Source organism: Notamacropus eugenii, chromosome 4, assembly GCF_028372415.1.
Source record: "Notamacropus eugenii isolate mMacEug1 chromosome 4, mMacEug1.pri_v2, whole genome shotgun sequence".
In the NCBI taxonomy this organism is placed as follows: domain Eukaryota; kingdom Metazoa; phylum Chordata; class Mammalia; order Diprotodontia; family Macropodidae; genus Notamacropus; species Notamacropus eugenii.
The window spans coordinates 341099039-341125153 of NC_092875.1; the positions used below are offsets into that span (position 1 = coordinate 341099039).

At 37.9% G+C, this 26115-nt stretch overlaps 1 protein-coding gene across 1 annotated transcript in view; it reads right to left on the reverse strand.

Moving 5' to 3' along the window:
* FHOD3 (formin homology 2 domain containing 3) overlaps nucleotides 1-26115 on the reverse strand; it is a 707140-nt gene that overhangs the window by 591908 nt on the left and 89117 nt on the right. Inside the window, 1 exon segment of the mRNA XM_072599353.1 lies at nucleotides 9848-9954. Within this exon segment, the coding sequence (XP_072455454.1) occupies nucleotides 9848-9954 (107 nt within the window).

Sequence of the window (26115 nt, forward strand, 5' to 3'; positions counted from 1 at the left end):
GAACGTAACAATTCAATTTCACAAGAAGAAGGCATTGTACTGGCCTAGGGATATAGGCAGACAACAAGAATTTATAAACACGTAGACACAAAGAAAGTCCCTGTGTTCAGGCAGCATACTTACTTTGCTGAGTGCATGGGGAACACATGGTAACCATTAATACAATACATATATGTGAAATAATTTCTGGAAGAAGAAATTAATAAAGTGAGGAAGGGTACATCCAGAAAGGACAGGAGTTGGCACTTGAGTAGTGAGTTAAAGGATGCTAGAGATTGGGACAGCTAGATTGAGTCAGGAAGACTTATCTTCCTGAGTTCAAATCTGGCCTCAAACACGTACTGTGTGACCCTGGGCAAGTCACTTAACCCTGTTTGCCTCAGTTTCCTCATCTGTAAAATGAATTGGAAAAAGAAATCGCAAACTACTCTAGTACCTTTGCCAAGAAAACCCCAAAAGGAGTCACAAAGAGTTAGACGCAACTAAACAATAACAACAGGGAATGTAAGATCCAGAGGGAAGGAGGGGGTCCATTCCGGATCTGCAGTACTACTTTTGGTAAAATGTCACAGGAAGGACACAGCTAGTAGGCTAGTTTAACTGGATCAGAGAGTATGTAAAAGGGAGTACTATGAAATAAGACTGGAAAGGTATGTGGGGGCTGAATTGTGGAGGGTTTAAAATACCAGGCTGAAGATTTCATATTTTATCCTGACATTCACAGGGAGCCACCGACGATTTCTGAGTAAGATATCACCTAGTCAAATCTGTGCTTTAGAGAGATCAATCTGACAGCTATTAAGGTAGAGGAAGAAATGTCACCCAAAGCCCCAGACAATTTGCCCTTATGTTTCCAGGGCCTAAGGTTATTCTCCTAAAAAGGAGAATAACTGAGCCGGTCTCCTTACCCTTAGATAAGAAATATGTAGTTTACTAGTTAAGGGATGCCGACTGCCATTCCAGGGGCATTAAGAAAAATGAAATGAATGATACTCTGGCCACCATGCTATCAGACTCATTCAATCAACAAGCACCATCAATTAATTAATTAACTAATTAAGCACCATGTGCCAGGCACTGTGAGCAACCCTGATGATTCAAAGGCAAATACGATCAAACAGTCCCCAACCTCAAGCACTTTACATCCTACTGCGCAGACAATTTGTATGTTTAAAAGCATATAAATAATATCTAGATGACAAATAATAGGTAGCTTGAGAAGTGAGGGCTCTAACAACTGGGGGAATCAGGAAAGGCTTCGTCCCAAAGGAATCGAGATATTCCAAGAGTGAACAGTGACGACAAAGCACATTCCAGCCACGGACACAGAGAGCAGTGGCATGAAAACAAGAGGTTCAGCACTGTATGTGCACAACAGCAGACAGGCCAAAATGGCAGGACTACAAAGTGACTGGAGACTGCAAAGTGTAAGAAGATGAGAAAGGTAAGGAGAGGCCAGGTTATGAAGAGATTTAAATGCTAAACAAAGGGGTTTATATTTGATCCCAGAGGTAATAGGGAGACAATGGAGTTTATTAAAGGGTTACATGGTCCAAACTGCACTTTAGGAAAATCGCTTTGGAAGCCCTATGGGGAATGGATTGGAATAGGGAGGAGCATTGCAGGGAGGGGGACCAGTTAGAAGGCTATTGCAATTACCCAGAAGAGAGATGATGAGCTCCTGAAACACAGTGATGCTTGTACAAATGGAGAGAAGGGGGTGTATGAGAGAGACATTCTGTAGATAGGAACAAGATTTGGCAGCTGAATGGCCCCTCTGGTCCTTCAGGCTCTTCACAATCTGGCCCCTCTTTATGTCTTCTTACACCATACACTTTCTCACACACTCTGAAATTCAGTGACACCAGCCTCCTTTCACAAGACATTCCATCTCCTGATTTTAGGGGCATTTTCACTGGCTGTCCCCATGTTTGGAAATGCTCTTCCTCCCTATCTCAGCCTCCTGATTTCCCCGACTTCCTTCAAGTCCCAACTAAAATCAAACCTCCTACAGGGAGCCTTTCCCAACCCTCCTTAAATCTAGTGCCTTCCTCTGTCGATTATTCCCAATTTATCCCATAGATAGCTTGTTTATACATAGTTGTTCGCATATACTACCCCCCCCAGTCAACTGTGAGTTCCTTGAGGGTTGTTGGTTAGTCATTTTCAGTCACAACTGACCCTTCAAGACCCCTTTGGGGGGATTTTATTGGCAAAGATACTAGAATGGTTTGCCATTTTCTTCTCCAGTTCATTTTACAGATAAGGAAAATGAGGCAAACAGAGTTAAGTGATTTGCTCAGAGTCAACACAGCTTGTAAATGTCTGAGGTCAGATTGGAACTCAAGTGTTCCTGACTCCAGATGCAGCACTCTATCTATCCACTGCACTACCTAGATGCCCTAAGTGCCACCTAGTCTCTTCTTGAGAGTAGGGGCTATCTTTTACCTTTTTTTGTATACCCAGCACTTTGTACAGTGCCTGGTACATAAGAGGCACTTAATTAATGTTTATTGACTGACTGATTAGTGGCAGAAGGAAGAGTAAAGTGTCAAGAAAGACACCAAGGTTTTAAGCCTGGATGACAAAGTATGGTGACACCCATAGGAGTAAAAGGGAAATACAGAAGAGGGGGAGGGAAGAAATCAGCTGCAAGGACCTCATACAACATTATTAACTCAGGGGATACACTTCACCAAAAGCTCAGTTTCTTCCTATGTCAAGTGAGGGAGCTGAATGAGATGGTTCCATCTCACTCAATAGCCTTCAGGCTGAGGGCAGTGGTTAACCAAAAAGGAGAGTTGGGGTGTCACTCCCACTGGAGACACTGCAAACCCTTTCCTGGGCAGTTCTCTACACTCTGGTAGCTATACACACAATGATTCAATCTTAACCAGATTGAATGAATCCTGTGAGAATAAACTTTTAAATATAAAGCTGTGCATTCTATAAAGACAGCCACCTTTAGGCTGACTCTGGAGGGAGGAATCAGTTCAAGTTTCTTTCACAAATACCCAACTGTACCTGAGGAGAGCTGAGAACAAGTAATGACCCTCACAGTAAGTCCTGTACACAGGACTTACACTCCAACAGGACAAGGGTTCAGACCCTGCTGAACCAGGAGGCTAGTCAAGAAAGCATATTAACAGGAAGCAGTACATAGAGCTTATTGGATAAACTATTCCAGGATAGAATGGTGGTAAGACATCAATCTACCCAGCCCCCATTTTACGGATAAGGATACTGAGGTTCAGAGAGATCAACTGATTGACTCAAATTCACAGTTACAAAACAGTCACTGCAGGGATTCAAGTCCAGATCTTCAAACAAATCCACTGTACATGAGTTCTTTGCCAGTCTGGTGACTTTATTTCTCAGAATAAAGTTTTGAACTGAGTGAAATAAAATATATAATATTGCAAAAAAAAACCCAATTACATTGAAATATATTTATCAAAAATATTTTTAATATTTTTAAAAGTCAAGTTCACATACCCCCAGTTAAGAATCCCTCCCTTCCCCAATGTGCCTCCCAAACAGAAACTAAATCTTTCATCCTGAACTATAAGCACACTTTTCCACAAAGGTGCATGCACTGCTATACATGAAATATATCTTACCACCATGTCTAACAGTGCAGACTCAGACAAAGATAAACAGTGCTGGCCCTTGTCAAAATTATGAAATCAGTAGTGCTAATCTCCAACCTCTAGTTCTCCCTTTCCCCTTCTCCCATCTTCAAACTCCAAATAGAGGTGTTTCATAATCCTCTCCCCCTTATTAAAACCGGAAAGGATCTGATAACCATCAAATACGCTTTAAATAAAACATTTCACATCAATGTCTGTAGATCCCCTAAGGATTTGTATTTTAAAACCTTTTATCTCTAAGGCCTGTGAGCCTTTGTCTACTGTTAAAAGAATTTCAAGCTACAATGAGGGAGATAACTCTAGAGGAAAGGGAGCAGGAAAAACTTCACTTTGCTCAGAAATCATACCAACCCCAAAGCACCTACCCTGAAGATAAATCTGATCTATTCTTTTGCGGAAGGGTGAATCAAAGAAATGGTAAGACGCACAGGTCAACTCTCTCCCTTTCCCATCTGTTTACTGTAAGATGCCAGGAATACTGAGTCTATTTTCATTGTGCCCTCTCTGCTTTTCTAGACCACTATGCTAATTTCCCTGACCTAGGTCCTGGGTTCCTTCCCTCTTCTACCAACAGCAAGGCATTTGAAACTTAAACAATCCAGCCCTAGAACAGAGAACATAGATTATAATAGTGGTGATGATAAAACACTATGTAGTATTACATAAAATGGTCACAGGGCTGGTATTAAACCTCTGTTTAAAAACAAACAGACCTTTCATTTGTGTGGAAGATGGATTGGAGTAGGGAGAGGCTTGAGGTAGGCAGACCAAATAAAAGGTTATTATTATAGAGGTGATGAAGGCCTAAACTAGTTTGAGTGGAGCATGGAGGATGAAGAGAAGAGATGTGAAGGCAGAAATGACAAGATCTGGTGACTGGTGGATAAGTGAGGTGAATTGGTGTGGTAGCTATGTGGAAAGCGGAGAGGGGATGTATGAGAAAGATGTTGAGACAGAAACAATAATACTTGGCAACTACTAGAATATGCTGGGTAAATGAGAGTGAGAAGCTGAGGATGGCATCAATACTGTGAACTTGGGTAACAAGAGGGATGATGGTACCCTCAACAGTCAAAAGAAAGTTTGGAAGAGAAATGAGTTTGGGAGAAAAATATAGTAAGTTCTATTTTAGAAATGTTGGGTTGAATCTTGAAATGTTAAATTCTATTTTAGAAATGTTGATGTCTATAGGACATCTAGCCTGAAATGTGCAAGAAGCAGTTGCTGATATGAGATTAGAGCTCAGTATAGAAACTAGAGCTGAATATATAGATCTGGGCATCTTCTATGTGGAAATATTTGAACTCATGGAAGCTAATGAGGTCACCAATTGCAAGAGAGTAGAAAGAAAAAAGGAGAAGGCCCAGGACATGACCTCAGATTTCATCAACAGTTAGGAGACATGTCTCAGGGAGGGGAAAGTTCACCAAAGGAGTCTAAGAAGTGGTTAGATAAGGTAGGAGAATTAAGAGAGAAGAAATCCCTTCAATCACTAAAAGTTTATTAAGTACCCACTATGTGCCACAGAATTGTGCTAAGTGCTGGGGAGACCAAGAGAGGTAAAAGACTATCCCCTCTCTCCAGGAGCTCACAATCTAAAGGAGGCAACATCATTTAAAAAAAACTAATGTACAAACAAGCTACAGACAGGATAAATGAGAGATAGTGAACAGAAGGAAAACACCAGAACTAAGGGAGATCGGGAAAGGCTTCCTAGAGGAGGTGGGATTTTAGCTGGACTTAGAAGGAAGTCAGGAGACAGAGCCAAGAAAGGCACTCATTGCAGGCATGAGGGACAGTCAATGAAAATGCCTGGAGTTGGGAGATGGAGTGTCTTCTTTAATGAATGGTAAAAAGGCCGGCACTGCTGAGACCCAGAGTACATGGGGGAGCATAAGGTTTAGGAAGAAGATTGGAAAGTGGACAGTGACTCCCATGTTGTTGTCTCTCTGTGTTTTGTTTCCTCTGTAAATCTAACAAGCATGTTTCTATACATTTGCTTATATCAGTGATAAGTCTTCAAATCGGTAAAACTATATACAGAGCACTATGGCACAGTACTAGGCAATTTCCTCATTGACAAATTTACCTTAATCAAATCTTTTCCAGCAGGGTTATTCAACTACTTATTAATTCAATTCTGTACCATCATCCCAGACATATTTCTCCATCTTGTGCTCAAGAAAATAAAATTCTGAATGCCTGCATACCTCTTCAATAAATCTGTGAACTCATTGATAAGTCATCATCATCATCATCATCACTGTAATTAACATTTGTATAGTATTTACTATGTTCAAAGCACTGTGCTAAGGGTGTTACAAATATTCTTCTCATTTCATCCATAAAACAAAGCTAGGAAGTAGTTGTTATCATTCTCCCCATTTTACAGTGGAGGAAACTAAGGCAAACAGAGGTTAAGTCATTTGTCCAAGGTCACAGAGCTAGTAAATGTCTGAGGTTGGATCTGAACTCTGCTATGGGGCATGATGACACCATATAGTTGTACTATGCCATGTAGTTGGATTTCTTCCACTAACATAGTCTTAGTTATTGAATGGGAATGGCCTCAGACAAACTGAGACTTGGGGAAGACCTTAACTTAGAAAGGCTAAGGTCATCCACTGCATCCTGGACCATCACCAGTCATCTTGACTCTTGCCTTGCCACTGGACTCCAATAACTCTGCAGGAGAGAGCTTCTCTTATGACTTTGCATAGCTCTGCCTCACTTAAATCCAATTCACTGGCAAGTCAAGGCATCATCCTCATCATCTCATTGGTCCTCCTCTTCCAAAATGAAGGATCAGCAGTAACACACAGTACATTCCATCCAGACCTTCTCATAGATGCAATTCTTGTTCATATGTTATCATAAATCTCTGAATAAGACCCACTCATGCAACACCTGGAGGCCTCTTTCTAAGTGTTTTAATAATAATAATTATAGTTTGGCAGTATGGCATAGTGGATATAGTGCTTCAGTAATCAAGTAGATTTGGGTTCAAATCTTACCCCTGATACTTACCAGCTGTGTGACCCTGGTCACACTGTGCCTCAGTCAACTAACTACCAGTGACTTATACACAGGGTCAGAGAAAGGCCTTCATCTTCAGTACAGGAAGTTCCCACACTGGAGGGAAATCACAAATCCTTTTCATAGTCTTCTACTTTTTAAAAAAGCAATGTTATCTGATATTTAAATAACACCTTATTATTATAAAACATCCTACATTCACTATTTAATTAGATCCTCACAGAGCCTAGTAAGGGAAAGATTTGGGGCTAGACTTGTGGTTTCAGTGCTGTGGGAACTCTCAACAAGGAAACTTGCTCCATTAATACAGTCATCACTTGTTCCCTGATTTATAGTCTTACAGTTGCCTTTGTGATGAGTCTAAGATCAAAAGCCAGTATGTGTCAGAGAAAGAACTTAAACCCAGGTCTTACTAAATCTAAGGCTGGTTCATTATCCATCCACTAGAATAAGGAAAAGAGAAATGGGATTATTTTTTCCCTTTAATATATAGAAGAAACAGAAACTTGGACAAGTTAAGTTTAAGCATTATATTGTGGGCTCCTAGAGGGCAGAGACTATCTTTTGCCTTTCTTTGTATTTCCAGTACTCGGTATAGTGCCTGACTCATAGTGCATGTTTAACAAATGTTTGTAGACTGACTGATTCATTGAAATGGCCAGTTTAAGGAATGAACCCATGTGTTTTAACTCATGGAAGATAATGAGGTCACCAACTACAAGAGGGTAGCAAGAAAAAAGGAGAAGGCCCAGGACATGACCTCAGATTTCACCAACAGTTAGGGGACATGTCTCAGGGAGGGGAAAGTTCACCAAAGGAGTCTGAGGCATGGTCAGATAGGTAAGAGAATCAAGAGAGAAGAAATTCAGTCAATCAGTAAACAGGATAAACTAGAGATAGTGAGCAGAAGGAAAACACCAGACCTAAGGGAGAAAACCAGAAGGAAACACGATGTTCTTTCTAACACACTGGTCACCTGAAATCAAACTATGTCTCTGGTATGGCCTTGATCTAGTGACTATCAAAAGGAAATCAGATAAGTTAACATGGCTTCTTGTTATTAGCTCTCCTAATATCCAAAGGACTTTCAAAAGTTTAAAGTACATTTTTAAAGTATATTTGATCTCAACAGCAGCTCTCTGAAGTAAGAACAGCAAATATGAATCAGAATTTCAGAGTCAGAAGTGAGACCACTGAGATAGCTTCCTGCTCCCACTTCTGGATAGTCCCCTCAGCTCTCAGGGACCAATCTACAACAGAGCTGTGTGAGGGCTGCTTGTGGGAGCAGGCAAATGAGGACACAGTGGCCGAGACGGAAAGGGAAGCAGCAGAGACACAAGAGAAAAGGCAGCCCTCAATGCCATAGAGAGAACGAGAAAATGAGAAAAGAGCGCTAGGCTTGATTATCAGGGAATCATCAGAGACCCCTCCCCCAAAAGGGCTAGTTACAACAGATTTGGCCGATTGAGTCTCTCTTCTCATTTTCTTTCATTATAATGTCATCTGTTTCCTACATATTTTATCCTATCTGCCAGAAAAGTGAATTTTATGCTATAATATTGGCAGCACAGTCTATATATTTTTACCTTTACGGCTTTCTTGGAAAACTATTAGATACTTGGATAGTTGATTTTTTTTTTAATACATTTAAGTAGCTCTTGAAGATTTTCATGGTGCTGTTAAATCACTTCTAATATCATCACTGTGCTGGTAATTCAAGCCTTGACTGACACCACCTCCCTCAACTGCTTCTTCTCTCTCATTGGAAGGTACAATACCAATCTCCTGCCAATGCCTTCAGAAGCTGGACTTTTTGACTCACTCTACCCTGCATCTCTTTTTCCACCTTGTCTCAACTCCATGGAACAAGATGCCCCCTCATGGTTATACCACAGTTCTCCTCCCCACTTCCCTCACTTCCTGCCTCCTTTTGGGTGTCTCCCTCTATTAGACTGTAAGCTCCTTGAGGACAGAGACTGTCTTTATTATTGTGTCCTCAGCACTTAGCATAGTAACTGGCACTTAGTAGATGCTTAATAAATGTTTAGTGGAACGGATTGGATTAAATCAGTGCCGAGGACATGGGCCCAAGAAGAAGCATAAAGACTCACAATCCCAGGCAGGAAAGGTTCTCAGCAGAACAAACCCAAACATGAGATCCCCAGGGGGCTCCCAAATGATAGCTTAGCAAAGCTACAGGGGAGGCCCACTGGACAACCAACAACATCCTAAGTTTGGAGCAATATTTCAGTCACTCCTGGCACATCCACTTCAGGAGAACTGGGATGGTTCCTTCAAAAAAAAGAGGCTATATGTATAATTTATGGCCCCTGTGCTGAAATACAAAACTATTAGGATAGTTTTTCATTTAAAAAAAACCTACACAAACGTTTCTGAATGAACTAAAAGGTCCAGTAAATCGAGGGCCAGAAAGTAAATAGAGAGTCAAAAGACCTGAGTTCAAATCTAGCTTCAGATTCTTCCTAGTTGTATTATCCTCTGCAAGTTACTTAAACTCAGTTATCTCATCTGTAAAATGAGAATAACAGCACCTACCTCCCTGGGAGGCCACAAGGATCAAATGAAATAATAATTAAGGCACTTACCATAGCAACTAGCAAATACAGTAAGCACTACGTAAATGTTAGCTATTATTAATATTACTATATTAAATAATAGCACTAATTAACAGCATTATCATTATTACTCTAATACTATAATAAGTAGTACTAAAAGATACAAATCAGTAAGAACATAATTTCAACGTAAAACACTGGGTAATGTATTGGTAAAAATCTGTTTCTTGAAAATGAAAATGAAAAATTCTACATATTTGTTGAAACTATAATTGAAATCAAAAAACTTTCCAGAATAGCTCACATTTAATTACCTCAACAAACCACAACTCCTTGCAATGCACCAGAAAGAAAAACTAATCCCAAAACCACCCCCAACTAAGCCATGGGGGTTGCTCATCTTTTATAAATATTATAAACATTCTTCTCTTCAGTAATTGTGAGTGATGAAACAAATAAAACTAGGGCCTCTGAGGGTTCTTTTTACCATTTCAATGCATTAAATTTAAAATCCATTTTCATAAATGTAATCCACATTCCCTGATAACTTGATATTTTATCAAATCTACCAAGAACCATGCTTACCCAGCATCCTCCTGGAAGCCTTCCAGTTCATCTCTTTGCTCAGCTAAAGTTGATTCCAAATCCAAATACGTGCCATTGTGAGAGAGCTGCAGTGTGCAGTCATCAAGCTAGAAAAGAAAACAACACAGGAGACTTATGGATTGATACAATCTGCTATGGGGAAGAAGAAAAAAACCTCAACAACTTTGTCTTTTTAAAAATTTCATTTTGTTCCATTTAAATATTTTCAAATTTATATTCTGGTACATATACTTGGATTAAAACCAAAACCTCTACTACTACAACATGTTAAATAAAAAATGTCTTAGCATAATAATATTGGACATTACATAATAATTAAGGTTTTTGCAAAGTACTCTACAAACACTATCTCATATGGAACTTAGAAGGACAAATGATGGATTTGTTTTTTCACACACAAAAAGAAAATGTAAGCAAGCCATTAGCATTCTCTTGAAATCAAGTTAATGCTTATGAGAAAAAGAAGTTTGTAAGGGCTTTTAATACCAAGCTGATCTGAATCTCCAAAACACTTGATCTAAAGCAACAGGCATTCGATAAAAGCACTTTTTACTTCATGCATAAAGATTCAATGTAATTAGTAAGCATCTTATTTAAAGCTGAGCAACTAAATAGATAATTCAGAACTCAAATCTAGGGATTTATCTTCTGACTAATAAAATTTCTACTTTGCCACTTTGTAGTAGGTGCTATGAAAGACACAATGAGATATAAAACAGTCCACATCCTCAAGAAATTTATGATCTAATTGGGAAAGCTGATGTATCTGGTAAAAAAGGTAGTAAGTTATAAGCACCAAATGAGTTGGTATAGACCATCAAAATATACACAAAACAAAAGTGCCATATCCCCACTTGCATTATTAAACAAAGAACATTTTAGAATAATGAAAAAAGGAGTTTAAGTTACAGTTTCTGATTCTATTTTTCACTACCATTCTGAATAGAGCTTGATTAAGGGAGCCTGTTTTTAAGTAGTCTCTTTGTACTCTGCATACCATATTATTCAGTTTTCCCGTAATTATGGAAACAACAACTATTTCTAAAAGCAATGAAAATTAAGACGACTTGGTCAAAAAAGAACAAGACAGACGTAGTTAGTGTTCCTGAATCTCTCCACCCATTTGCTAATACTTTCTCTTACCTGAAAATATTTTGTATTTTGTATCTATATGTTATATGCCCTGGACACTAAGTAGAATGTAGGCTTGTTGAGAGCGGAGACTTTCATTTCTGTCAGCACCTACCACAGTTCGTGCTGTATTTAATAAATGTGTGCTGAATTACTTACTGCATTTTTGTTGAGGAAGTGATCATGGCAATATGCAATAATAAACTGAATGTTAGACAACACGTAGGCAGCATAATGTAACTCTGGATATCTGAATAGATGGATGTTCCAACATCCGTGGGAAGCACCATGTCAGAGAAGTCTGGCTTCAGGAAATTATGAAAAGCTTAGGTAGGAAGCCTATGTCAGAAGATCTGGCAATGATACTCAAGAATACTAGGGACAGCAAAATGGGAATCTAGCCTCATACAAGTTGGAATAGCACACAAGGACACAAGGGCAGAGACTAAAATAAAGACCAGTTATTAGAACTGGAATAGAAAGAAATAACTTGGTCACAAAGAACAAAGCAAGGGACTAAGTTACTGGAACTAGATACAAAGGCAAAGAAAAACCAGCAACAAGCTAGGCAATCATGAGCCACCAAGTTATAAAATAATGGATCTTTTAGTCTTCCTTGCCTTGGGGCAAAGTTGATGTAGCTAATCCAACAATCAAGGATTAAATGACCCTAATGGTGGTGATGGGAAGGATTCAGTGATAGAAAGCCAGTCACTACAAGCCTCAACTCTAACGTAATTATCAATCTTCTGAAGTCATGATAAATCATTGCATTGATCAAAGTTCTTAAGCAATCGAAATTGTTTAATTTTATATTATTTGAGTTATTATGTAAATTGTCCTACCAGCACTGTTCATTTCACTCTGCGTTAATTCATGTAAATCTTCCCAGATTTCTCTAAATCTTTGCTTTCATCAATTTTTAGGATACGATTCTATTCCATGATGCTCTTATACCATCATTTGTTCAGTCATTTCCTGGCTGATGCAGTTCACTGTGGCTCCAGACCGCTGATTCATAGCATCCTCCACCACCAAAAAACAATGAACCCAATTTATTAACCATTCTAACTGTAAATTGTTCCAGAAGTGCCATTTTAGGAATTACTGACTACTAAATAATCCGACCTTAGCACTTCAGGAAACTGTTTACGAGATAGGCAATGTGCTACAAGAGAAAGAACACTTGAGGGGCAGCTAGGTGGCACTGACCTTGGAATCAGGAGGACCTGAGTTCAAATCCTGCTTCAGACACTTGATACTTACTAGCTATGTGACCCTGGGAAAGTCACTTAACCCCAATAGCCTTGCAAAAAAAAAAAAAGAAAGAAAGAAAGAACACACACATGATCTGGAGCTGAGGATATGGGTTCTAATCTTGATCCTGTCACTTAACACCCATGTGACCTCAGACAGCAGAGGCAGCATCTTTCAACTGGTTGTTCAATCTTTAATTCTGGAAAGGGCCTTGGTTCAAAGCCACACTTTGATGCCTACTTAATACTTGTGTTACATTAGGTAAATCGTTCAACCTCCCTGGGTCTCAGTTTTCTCATCTGTAAAATGAAGGGATTAGATTAGATGATCTTTGAAGTTCCTTTTAGCTTTATATCTATAATCCTTTAAGATTCATGTTCTTTGGAGGAAAGGGCTTGGAATCAAAAGAAAAAAATAACATAAAAACACCACTCTCAAAAAAAAGTCAGAAATGTCATTAAAATAATTATAGTCATCCCAGAAAAAGCTACCAGACCTAGATGTATTCAGAAATGAATTCTTACAAATCTTCAAAGTGTAAGTAATCCCTCTACTATTCAACAGACTTTCTATATACAGAAAAAAGTTGAGGCAAGTGTGATTTTCTAACCAAAAGCTGGAAAAATAAGACTAAAAAAAAGCATGGATCAATATCACTAATGAATATTTTGAATAATTAAAATATTATTTAAAAGAATATAATAACAAAAAATATACCATGGTTAAATAAAATTTATACATAGAATGCAAAAATAGCTTAATATTAAAAATATAAAAAAATCATAAAAGTATATTTTAAATTATATGATTATACTCATAGATAAGTAAAAGGTATTTAATAACCTATATCACCCATTTTTGTTAAAAAAAATCATCTTTAAAGTCAAATCAAGCCAACAAATATTTATGAAGCAACCACTATGTGCCAGGCACGGTGCCAAGCACTGAAAATAGAAAGAAAATGAAAGGAAGGAAGGAAGGTAGGAAGGTAGGAAGGAAGGAAGGAAGGAAGGAAGGAAGGAAGGAAGGAAGGAAGGAAGGAAGGAAGGAAGGAAGGAAGGAAGAATCCTGTTCTCTAAGAGCTTATAATCTAATAGGAGAGAAAACATCCAGCAAACATATACAATGATGACATAAATAGAATAAACTAGGGAGAGTCTGAGAGAGGAGACACAAAGATTAAAAAGGATCAGGAGACTTCTTCAAGAAGGTAGGATTTTAACTGGGAAGTAAAGCAAGTCAGGGAAGGCAGGAGACAGATCTGAGAAGAGAAGTGCCAATGAAAAGGTGAACATCATCAGGTAGGAGAGCCTTGTACGAAGAACAGCAGTGACCACTATCACTAAATTACAGAGTACATAGAGGAGGTAAGGTAGAAGAAGGCTGGAAAGGCAGGAAAGAACCAAGTTATGAAGGTGTTTAACAGCCAAATGGGATTTTACACAGTCCATTCTGCTATAAAATGCATTTTGAAAATATGAATTTGTTCCAACACAATATATATATTAGTAAATATTCTGAGCTAACTCAAATTTTGGATTTGCTTCTGTGTGATTTTTTTCTCAAGAAACACCTTGAATGGAGAAAACAGCACTTCATAGTAACTCAGAAGCTGTAACCTTTCTGACATCCACTTGCACACATAAACTCCAGGTCTTTGTCAAGGTGTAGTGCCGTATTTATTGTCTAACTTCTGGTGTAGTAAGACCTGTGGACATAAGACGGTTGGTAACACATATAAAACTGTGCTACTATTTTTAGATAGGTTTCTGTCTTTTTTTAATGTATCATTGACAAAATGTTTGAGTGTTATATCCATCACCTCATCTTCCCCACAAGATCTCTGCTTTTTAGTCCATAATTGTGCATAGTGTGGTTGGCAATATACATGTCAAATTATAACAGTACTGACTGCACTTGATACTGAAGGCAACAAGGAGTCACTAGAGTTTATTGAATGGAGGAGGTAGAGAGATGGACAGGTCACATGGTCAGACCTGTGCTGTAGGAAAGATTAATTTGAGAGCTGAATGGCCTGGAAAAGGGAAAGCCCTGCCAGAGAAACTACCCAGCAGACAATTCAAACAGCCCAACCTTGAAGCGATGAGGGTCTGGACCAGGGTGGTAGCAGTGACACAGAAGAAAAGTGGACACACACAAGAGATGCAAAGTATAAGAATAAAAGCCTTTGGCCTTAACAAGATTAAGAAATCTGTTTGAAAACAAAAGTTAGCAATATAAAATTAAAGGCACTTACACTCAAAACAAACATAAGACAGTTATTCAATGACATACATGAATTCTATTTACTGTGGTTTTGGAAATATTGGCTGCAATAATAAATAATGAGAGAAATAAGTGAAATGAATAAGCTTTGGCAGCTTAGAGATTAAAATATCTCCATCTGCAGAAGAAAAGATCACAGATCCAGAAAATCCAAAAAATATAAAAAATTAAGGTAATAAATTACTTCATCAAATAATGAAGTATAATGTAAACTCACAAAACAATCTGCATTTAATTATATCTCAACAAAAATTAGAAAAAACTGTTGAGAAATAACATTTATAATAATACAAAATTTCAGACATTTTACAGTAACACAAAAAACCTACAAAAGGAAAACTCAAAATTTAATAGGAAATAAGGAGTAACTGAACAACTGTAGGAATATCCCTCACAAATGTTTAGGTGAAACTCATTTAATAAAAAGGTGAATTCTTTCCCAGTTATGTTATAAATGTATTACAAAACCTATAAAAATAAGATAGAACACAATACACGATAAAATTTGTAAGGGAAATGGATGGACTATCAAGAGAAACTATAGACTGGGGGGACTGAGGAAGTAGCAATTGTTCTGGCAAGATTTCAAAATGCGTGACAAAATAATCTTTAAAAGTCTATCTGGCATTAAATAAAACATAAAAGGAAAGGGATCACAGTAACATAATACTAGAATCCATTACATACTAAATAAATGTTTGATAGAGATTCATGATTTAAAAAATATTAGAGAAAGGAATGATTCAATAAAAATTACTGACTAAGAGTTCACAACCTTCAAGTCAACTTTGATTTATTACTCTCCTCAAACCCCACATCCAATCAGTTGTCAAGTGTTGTCAATTATGTCTTCATGACATCTTTCCTATATGTCCCCATCTTTCCACTCATCTAGACTTTGGCCTAGCTTCTCATCCTTACTGAAACAGTCTCCTTATTGATCTTTCTACTTCCAATCTCTCTCCTCTCCAATTCATCTTTCACACAGCTCCAAACTGATCTTCCTAAAGGAAAGGTCTGAGCAGGTCACTCCTCTACTCAAAAATCCACAATGGCTCCTTATAAATAACAAAGGATAAAATACAAAGACTCTAGTCTGAAATTTAAGCCCCTCCACAATCTGACTCCCACTGACATTTAAAGTCATATTTACACACTCTCTTTCACATATTCTCCATTCTAATCCACCTGGAATACTAGCCATTACCCAGGGATGCCTTTTCTTCCATGATTTTGCCGAGGTTTTCCTGCTTGTCTGAAATGTACTCCCTCCTCTCCTGGATGTCACAGAATCAATCTCTGGCTTTCTTCAAAGTACAACTGAGGTATCATGTCCTATACAGAGTTTTTCCTAATCCCCTCTCTTCCTTGTTGTTAACACCCATTCCCTTTTGAAATTACTTTGTATTCCTGTGTATATACTTTGTATATGTATAGAATAGCCCTGGCAACAGACTGTTTGCTTTCCAATGACAGGTCTGTCCAAGAACAGAAAAGTTTATCACCAATGAAATATGCCCTCACAGAACTATGAAGACCCCATCTGCTTCTATAACAACAATGGCAAAGGATGGGAAAAGATGTCAGAGGATGTCATAAAAACCTGAAAACAAAGTGATTCTGTTCTTAGCTTTGGGAAATAGCTGAACAAGCTATGATAAAGAAACATAATAGAATATAATTGTATCATTAAAAATTGGTAAAAGCATAGATTTGGAGAAACCTGGGAAGATTTATATGAACTGCCCATAATTGTCGATATTTATTCTGTTCATAAAAAAAATAAAAATGAAAATTATTTTAAATTGAAATCACCATGATATTATAGGAGATGTCCCAGATGTCTTCTTTCCAGCCTAGAGAATGTAAACAAAAGGTAAAAATAAATATGTCCTTTAAAGAGAGAAATTTCAATAGAAGAATGCGCAAAGAATATGCTGATATCAGTCTTTGTCACTTTAATAGCTATTCTCAGATGAAGAAATCAAAGCTATCTGCAGTCAATAGAAAAAAATGCTCTAAATCACTATTGATTAGAAAAATGCAAATTAAAATAACTCTGTGGTATCGCATCACACCTATCAGATTGACAAATATGACAGAAAAGGAAAATGATAAATGCTAGAGGGGATATGGAAAAAAAAATTGGCACACCAATGCACCAATCTACAATTGGTAGAACTGTGAACTGATCCAAAAGTTCTGCAGAGCAATCTGGAACTATGTCCAAAGGGCTATGACCTATGCAATGCTGTGTCTGGAAGATGACTGCACCCTTTTTTGCCTTATTTCCTTTTTTAACAGGGTTTTGTGAGGTCTCAAAAGTTGATAGTGCCCCTAGAGGTCCAGCAGCAAGGTCAGAAAGAAACTAATCCTGAGGAGTGAGTGACATGCTTAATCCAGCAGAGCACATAATTTAGCCAGCAAGTAAGACACCATATCCTACAGGCAAGGGCATCATCCACAGCACATCTAAAAGCCCTGTCACACCTAAAAGTGAACTTGATCAAACTACAGGTTAGTAGGACATTTAGGGAAGGATATTTTTGTTCCTTTATTCTTGTGATATCTTAAAGGTAATATTCTTTGATACTGAATGTTAATTGGTTATCGATGATATTGAGGAGTTTAAAATGCCAGTGGGATACTAATTCCCTGGTATCTGTGCTAACGAAAAGGATATTAACTGGCTCTGGGAATGGAAGGGCAAAACAATAGCATGAAAAGAACCCACAGTCCCTCCTGGGGGGAATTATAGTCCCTGAACCCTGAAGATCCAATCTGCTAGTGCATATATAGGTTGGGAGAGGAAGTTCAGAGTCTATTACTACTCATTTATAACCTAGAAAGCAGATGTCGGAATGAAGACTGTCCTTGGTCCAATCCCATGCCTTGATGCTCTCTGATAGACTCTAATGTCAACCTTTCCTGTAAATGATTCTATAGGCAACAAGGCTTTTCTCTCCACCATGCATTTCTACCACTGACATTGCAGTGAATACAGTTCTGACCATACCTTGGCAATGCATTGGCAAGAATTCCTTTTCTTTGTTCAGGGCTTCTGTAGCCATGACACTCTCAGGGTACATTGGGACAGAAGACAAAGTTGTAGGGCTATGACAGAGGCTCAGATTGCAGTACTATGATAACAGTGGGCTGGTGGAAAGGATTTAGGGACAGTGACAATAGCAGTCTAAGAGGATTTGAGATCAAGTTGCAGGGTGACTTAAGAAGTTTAGCACTATAAAATCTGCAGCCTGGATTTTAGAGGGTAAAGATAGTAGGAACTGATGAAGAAATCAGTGATAGAATGAGAAAACTCCCATTATGGAGTTACATTCAAAAACAAATATTTATCACTGATTCGTAATTGTAATTGCATGGCCACTCTGTGTAAAGGGGTCAAGGTGGATCATTAAGCAGCCTAATTTTCTCTGTAGAAGCAGACAGCCTCTTTATAGAAAGGGGACACAAGGTCACTCTGGGATTCTTTTTACACCCCTTGTGATAGATAGTCTACTTAAAAAGACACGACAGAAGCAGACTTAATAAATAACAAGAGAAAGGGTGATACCTCAACTCCTGGATAATTTATACGCTTCTCTTTGTGCTTTAACCTAGTGAGGCGAAGGGTTACTGGGGACTATTTAATGACTACTATGGTTTGGGCTGCAGGTCCCATGTAAGATAAAGTGATCTTTTATGTCTTCGATTAAATATACGAATAACCCTGGACTCCTTCTGTACGAAAGGAATTGAGACAAATACATACCACTATTACTCTTAAAATCAGATTTAGAAACAGTATTTTTAATATTTCTCTTCAGAAGTTTAAAAGAAAAAAAACATAACAATTCAAAATATACTACAGAACTAGGCCAATGTTCCTTACTTTTACTATACATACATGTGTTGGTATGTACTGTCATAGCCATCTTTTAAGACAGAAAGAAACCACTCATCATGCTGATACTGCACATGAATACAATTAACTCATTTCACAACAGAAATAACAATAATGTGCATGTATACAACAATGTACAGTCACAAAACACTGTATATATTATCTCATCTGGCCCTTGCAATAACCCTGTCAAAAAGGTAATTATTTATTATTAATTCCATTTTACAGAAAAGGAAATTGAAATACTAAGAGAGACCAAGATACTTGCCCAAGGTGACAAGTCATAGTGCAAGGATTCAAAATGAAGTTTCCTAATTGTCAATCTAATACACACTACTCCAACTCAGCAGAATACTCTTCTTTGATAAAAGCTGGGACCCAAACACCTAAGTAAAGGAAAATCCAGACTAGGTTTTTCCTAGTTCTTTTAAAACACTAAAGGGAAAGGTATCTCCTTGACAGTTTACTAGATGGTGCCATAGAGCATATAGTGCTAGGCCTGGAAGCAGAAAGACTTTTCTCCCTGGGTTCAAATTTGGCCTCAGACACTAACTAGCTGTGTGACCCTGGACACATCACTTGACTACGTTTGCTTCAGTTATCTCATCTATAAAATGAACTGGAGAAGAAATCATCAAACCACTCCCAGAAAACCCCAAATGGGGTTGTGAAGACTCAACAACTTTCCTTGAGAAAAAGAAATTAAATCAGGTCCATTTTGAAATTGATTTTCCCAGAGTTCCTTATAGCTATAGCTAACAGAAATTCCAGAAAGTGTAATACTTATGTAGTGCCTATTATCAGCCCAGCCCCAGGACTGACCAATATATTCCCAAATCCAGCTAAAGTGACTAGTCTGAGCTCAGCAGAAACTTTAACCAACATCAGTGGACTGAGCCAGAGCTCTGATTTCCTATCGTCAAGCCAAATTTAAAAAGCAAACTCTGAGGCAATAATGATAGGACTTTGTAAAGTACAAAGGGACTGTGAAAGGAACCACCAAGAACTCCTTCCACCAAAACAAAGACTTTCAGTAGAACTTCTTCTGCATCTAAAATGATGCTTATCACAGAGTTCTTGAGCTCCACTGGGCCTTAGCAGTTTTTTGTTTTTACAGAAAATGTACATTTTATTAAATCAAACTGGATTTGACCTCCTAAATTTTATATTTCATAATTTAATGTGTGTCTGAAAATGTTCCTGATGGTTCTCCAGTTTTTCTGTGCATCTGTAAGGAGGCTTAAGGGTTCCTCTTGGTAAGCTGGATGAACAGAATGGTCCCTTTGCCTTCTACAGTATCAATAAAATCTATCTAACATGCTGATGACAAATAATAAAATAAAAACAACAGGCGTTTAAAGTTGTCTAGGAAACAATAAGACAAAGAGGAAGGTCCATTAGGGAACCAGATATAAGTACTCTGAAAAACTGATCCATGCAGCAATTAACCCAATATTTATTTGAGATTTCATTCATCTGTGGTGTCAGTGTGCACATATCTAAGAAAATGGCTGAGAATACAAATATTTGGAAAAGGGAATTCCTAAATCTAAGCAAATTCAGTATGAAAAATGGTGCCATTCTGTCTTTCTGATGACTAGAACCTAAACATGGATTTATAAAGTGGGTTAATAATTTCCAAACACAAAAGCTGAGGGAACCAATACATGTTCTGTTACGGGGGGGAAGGGGCCTTAGCAGTTTTCACAGGACCACAAAGATGGTCTGGATTTTTTCAGTAAGTCAGTTCTAAAAAAGCTTGGGCTCCGTTTTGGCTTAAATGGTGCTTCTGTTGCTATGCAACTGTGACTCCTTCAGCTTTCTGAAACATTGTGGTTCCTTCTAAATGTACAACAGAAAACATGCAGACTCAAGGGGACCAGCAGAGCAAGCGAAGAAAACTCTCTTAAGTATAGCTACCTAAAAACAAAGTCAAACATCCCTTTTACATTTCCTACCAAATAGAACAAATAGCTGTTTAGTTCTTATTATCTGCAGCCTTTCAAAAGGGGGAGGGGGGGAGGGCAGGGCAAGAAGCAAGCCTCAACAGATCAAAAAGAAGAGAGGACAGAAACATTGCTGTTTCTTCAACTCACCACAGATGGAACACATGCATTATCCTAAATATAGGCATGTCTCTAGCTTACAAACATTTGGTTTACAAGGGTCTCAAATATATAAACAGGTGACTGTAATAATTGGCCATAGTCCTTGACCCCTTAGAGGCAATTGCTCGTCATTCCTTAATTCACAACATCTGGGTGGTAATAACCTAGAGTATAAACTTTCAGACCACTTTAAAGAACAAACAAGTTACTGGTATGCAGGGAGATCAACCTTATCTGCTCCCTTTTTGCCCCAATCTCTACCACACAGGCTACTGAGAAGATGTGTTCTCAAAATCTCAGGTTGAAAACTGGAATCTACTTTCCCACAAAGATAATATTAATAATAAACTTTTAGTAGAAAAATAAATAAAATGGCAGAAGAAGGTGTAGTTATGACAGACAGGTGGTCAGACAGAGTGCTCCACTAGCACCCTTCAGATGCTAGAAGAAAGTAAAGTAAGCCTCTAGAACTAGGATGACCTTGTAGCTAACTTGTTAGATCATGGGCAAAGTCATGGGCAGATGGGCAGGGATGGCTGGTTTGCTATCTATCTCACTGCAGAGAATTCCTAAAGTTAAGAAATCATAGATCCATATGAGCTGTGATGACCATTAGAGTTCTCTATCTTTCACAGACTGACAGATGACAAATGTCCATTCTGGAAAATTTAGCCAATTAACTGTACATGAATTCTAGATCATTATCACAAATGAAACTGGTGCTCACAATTGCCTGGAAACAACATTAATTTGTAAAAAAAAAAAACAAAAAACTAAATAGGTGCTGATTTACAAAATCGTCATAATCTTCAAACTACATGGAACAATTAAGCCCTTCTCATCCCTGTGGAATTGTTTACCGCTCAGATTGTAACTGCAAATGATTTCAATGAGCTTAAGGGATATGATTTTTCATCCTCACACATTTATTGAACAAAAAAGCAGGTAGATGACGTCATTAATGTCAAATTAGTATCATTCCGGGGGCCATCTCCAGTTGTCCTGAGATATCTTGCCACTGATGCCAGATGTCTCTAAAGGAGAGAGTGAGACTGGTGCCTTTGCAGAGCCCTGCATCACTTAAATCCAATTCACATGCCAAGTCATGACATCACCTTTCTCATGTCATGGTCCTTATCAAGAATGAAGGACAAATGACAACAAATAGTATCATCCCAGCTAGGGAAGGAATCTTTAACTATTGATTACCAATTCATTTCTCTTTCCAAAACACCACAGCTGCCTCACTACACTTTTCACAATACTCTTCTGAATTTAACAACCTATGGGAAAAACTATTTGCAGTTAAGACAGATGGTCTGACATCAGTAATTTATAAGGAAATGTTGCCTGCCTATTAGAATAATACACAGTACACAGAGAGGAATCAAAGGACAGGAATGGGGAATTTCTGAAGAAAGAAATACAAATCATTAATAATGACAGGAAAGGTTGTTCAAATTCTCTAATCAGATTAATACAAATCAGTATATTCTTCAGATACTACTTATAGTCATCCAAATGAAAAAATAAATAAATGATAAAATTCAGTGTTGACAGAGCGATGGGAAATCAGGCATATTCAATATTTACAGCAGATGGTATCCAAATCTTGAAATACAGTTTGGCAATAAAGTGAAGCATACAGAAAAATTTAGATGAAGATAACTAAGCAAATGTGTTGTTGCTGTCCTTATTTTGTTCAAAGAAATTATACATTTTAATAAAAATATACACTCAAATTTTTATTTGGAAATTAACTCCATATTTGGTTTGTTAGTATTTGTTGACAGTTTTGCTTAAAATGTTAGAGTTTGAAAATCAAAAGCCAAAAATGAATTAATGTACCTTCCATATTTTCTATATCCCAGAGGTATAAGAGTCTATAGCAATACATGATATTGGTCTATTTTTGTCAGAAAGTGAGATTTAAATACAGAAATTAGATCTCAGAGCTCACTTATGTGTGGTTCTTTAAGGTCTATAAAACACTTTGCTCAGAGGACACCTTTCTCTTTCTCTACAAATCTACTCATGCCTGCATTTATGAAAAAAATTATTTATAAAATGGTAGTTTCAGGCATTTAAATATGAAAGGAAAAGTATTTTAACAAAATACTAGAAAATCATGTTCTCCAGAGTTTTTCTTTCTTTTCTAAATGCTTTCATTTTAATCTCCCATTCTCCTCCCCACGCTGATGGAGACTGACTAACCACTGGAGAAATCTGACTTGAAACAATATGTCTTGATCAGAATCTCCAGAGATAAGCTATATATCAGTTTCCCTAGGACAGTTAAATAGTTTTATTTTATTTACTCTGGTTATTTATTTATTTATTCATGTCACCTGGTTTCATTTGTAGGAAAAATGTCAATATGATATGGGTCATGTTTTATTTATTTAAGATTTACATCTTACTTCTGTAAAGAGTTAAGGCAGATGAAAAGTACAGTTCTAGGTAAAACATTTAAGGATAAAAATAATAAAACAGTTGATCTGAAGCAATAGAGCAGAAGCAGAAACTTCAGGCAACAGAAATAAATAGATTACCACTACATATGACTAAATTTTCTGACAGTTAAGGCAAAAGTGGAAGAGAAATATTGAGTTACATTCATTTTCTGACAAAATAAATCTGAGATAGAATTTTTTTTCCTGAAACTAAACTAAGAATTTAATCATGGATGCTTATTCAAAGAATACTGAAGATATATTGTATACTGTCAAACAACCAAGTTTTATGAGAGTATTTTCATTTGGAGAATTCTTATAACTAACCCTGAGAAACAACCAAAAACACCAACAATGCATGTCAGATCAAAGGGTTCTCGGAGGACAATTGTTTCAACTTACAGATTAGAGAAATGAGGCTCAGAAAGAGAAAGAACCCATATTTATACATTATATAGGCAACTACTGGCAAAAATGGAACTAGAGGCATATTTCTAACTCCCAGGGCAGTATTGATGCCATTATACTAACAATTTTCCTTTTAAACACTGGGCATATGAATTCGATTCAAAAGAAATGCATTATATACCTACTACGTGCAACCATGTTAGGTGCTGAGGATACAGAGATACAAAGCTGGAAAGAGTTTAAGAACTAGTCGTAGTCATGACTTATGTATGATCCTGTGATACTGCCCTTGCCTTCAAGTATGGAGGGAGGGAGGATGGAAGGAAGGAAGGAAGGAAGGAAGGAAGGAAGGAAGGAAGGAAGGAAGGAAGGAAGGAAGGAAGGAAGGAAGGAAGAAAGGAACAAAGGAACGAAGGAACTTCTTAAGCCCCTACTATATGCCAGACATTTTGCTAAACACTTTATTAATATTACCTCATTTGATGCTTACAACAACCATGGGAAGTAAGTGCTAAGTATTATTTCCTCAGCTACAAACAACTGAGGAAACTGAGGTTAAGTGACTTACCCAGAGTAACACAGCTAGTAAGTATCCAAGGCTGATTTTGAATTTGGGTCTTCCTGACTCCGGGCCCAGAGCTCTCTCTATTGGACCACCTAGAATCCCAACCCATTTCTTCAAGAGTTTGAAATAATATAAAGTCTAGACCCTTTGCTTTCTGATGGTCTAACAACACAAAACTAGATGAATGCATAGTTTCTCAGTTAGGGAATGTTATCAATGAGCTTTGAAAAGATTTTGGACCTCATTCAAGTACTAATGAACAAATCTTCTAACAGTAGCTGAAATGACATTTTCTACCTGGGTCCTGAGTTCTTCAGCTGTAAAATGAAGGCACTGATTCTGTGATCCTAAGATATTCCACAGTGTTGCTTTAAATGAAAGCCATATCATACCTGAAAGGTGGAAATGACATTCTGCTACAGACAAGTTATCCCTGTATTCTTTGGGCTCAAGCAGGACACCAACCCACCTCAGTGTGGGCATAAGTAACAGGGAGTCACAACAGGAAGTCAATTCTTTTTTTTTTCTTTGAAAATGGAGTTCTACATCTCCTCATGCTGAAGGGCTGAGTATATTAAAATATTTTGTGTGACAGATTACTTTAGCACTGAAGTGAAAACTACAAATACCTTCCCAGAATAACAAAGGAAATGCTAAATTTCAGTTTGAAATTAATGAAAATAAAGGAACAGTTTTTTCCCAATCAAGGTCTTGGATCCCCTGAAATCTAACGATGGACAACTTATGGGGTCTGTGGACTCCAGGTTAAGAACCCTCATTCTAGTGATTCATTGAGATTTCCAAGTACCAGCCAACAAACAAATAGGAATGACCCGGAAATGTACATAATACTAGTTGAAGTGCATGTGTGTAAATGTATGTATGTATATATATGTGTATATATGTGTGCGTGTGTGTGTGTGTGTATGAATCAGCCTGCCCTCACTCAAAACAAAGTCAAGCGCAAGTCATGTTCAATCATTTCTCTGATGGCATGATCTTCTTCAGCAACAAAGGACGAACACAATCCTGTGAGGAAACGCAACTGGCTTATTGGGGACCCAGCTAGCTGGGTAACTCAGCTCCTCCCCTCCTGTCTGCCTCCCCCTCCCCTTCCTTCTCCTCTCCAAAGGAAGGTTTAGGATGGCCAGAAGATGCCCAGTTGACTGTGTTTACTGGCTAGTTCCTCCCCTCTCCTCTCTTCTGCTCTGCTCTGCTCTCCCAAAACCTTAAACCTACTGCACTCTGAAGCTGAGATGCCAGGGACCCTCTGGACCCTCCTGGCTTTAGAGTGATTATCAGTAGTAACTGCTGCTGTTTCCCTCCCAGGCTGATGTCTTTCTTTCTCTTGGCCTCATTAAAGGGGCCATTCCCTGGCTACTTCTTAAACAGGTTTATTCAATGAATGGGCGTTGCTTCACCCTAAATGTATACCTGCAAAGACCTTGGCCTAAAGGGCCCAATTTCCCAGTGCATCCTGGGTCATCTCCAGTCATCTTGATGAATATCTGGTCACTGGATTCAGATGACTGGAGAAGTAAGGCTGGTGACCTGCACAGCCCTCCCTCACTCAAAACAAAGTCAAGTACAAGTCATGTCATCATCTCTCTGATGGCATGGTCTTCTTCGGTAACAAAGGACAAACACAATGTGTATGTATGTATACACATATACATATATACACACAGAGAGATGATATGTATATATATGTGTGTGTATATACATGTGTGTATATATGTATATGTACATTTATACAAACATGCATGGCTACATATGCATTGAAGTAATTTAAAGGATATAGGCAGTGGAAAAGGTATAATCTCTGGAGTCAGAAAACCTGGGTTTAATACCTGTCTCTGAGGCTTACTACCTTGGATGACTGTACAAATCACTTAAGGTTCCTTTGGTGTCAGTTTCTTCACCCGTAACAGGGAGTTCACCTAGAAGATATCTAAGGCTCCTTCTAGCACTAGATCTTTGAAATGTAATGCTAACAGGACAACTTCAGCTGAACTATAAATACAGCTGGACCACACTCATCTGTAAAATGAGAGAGTTGGGCTAAATGATTGCTAAGATCACTTCCATTTCTAAAATCCTATGATACTGCAATCCCATAAAAGTGAGACAAACTA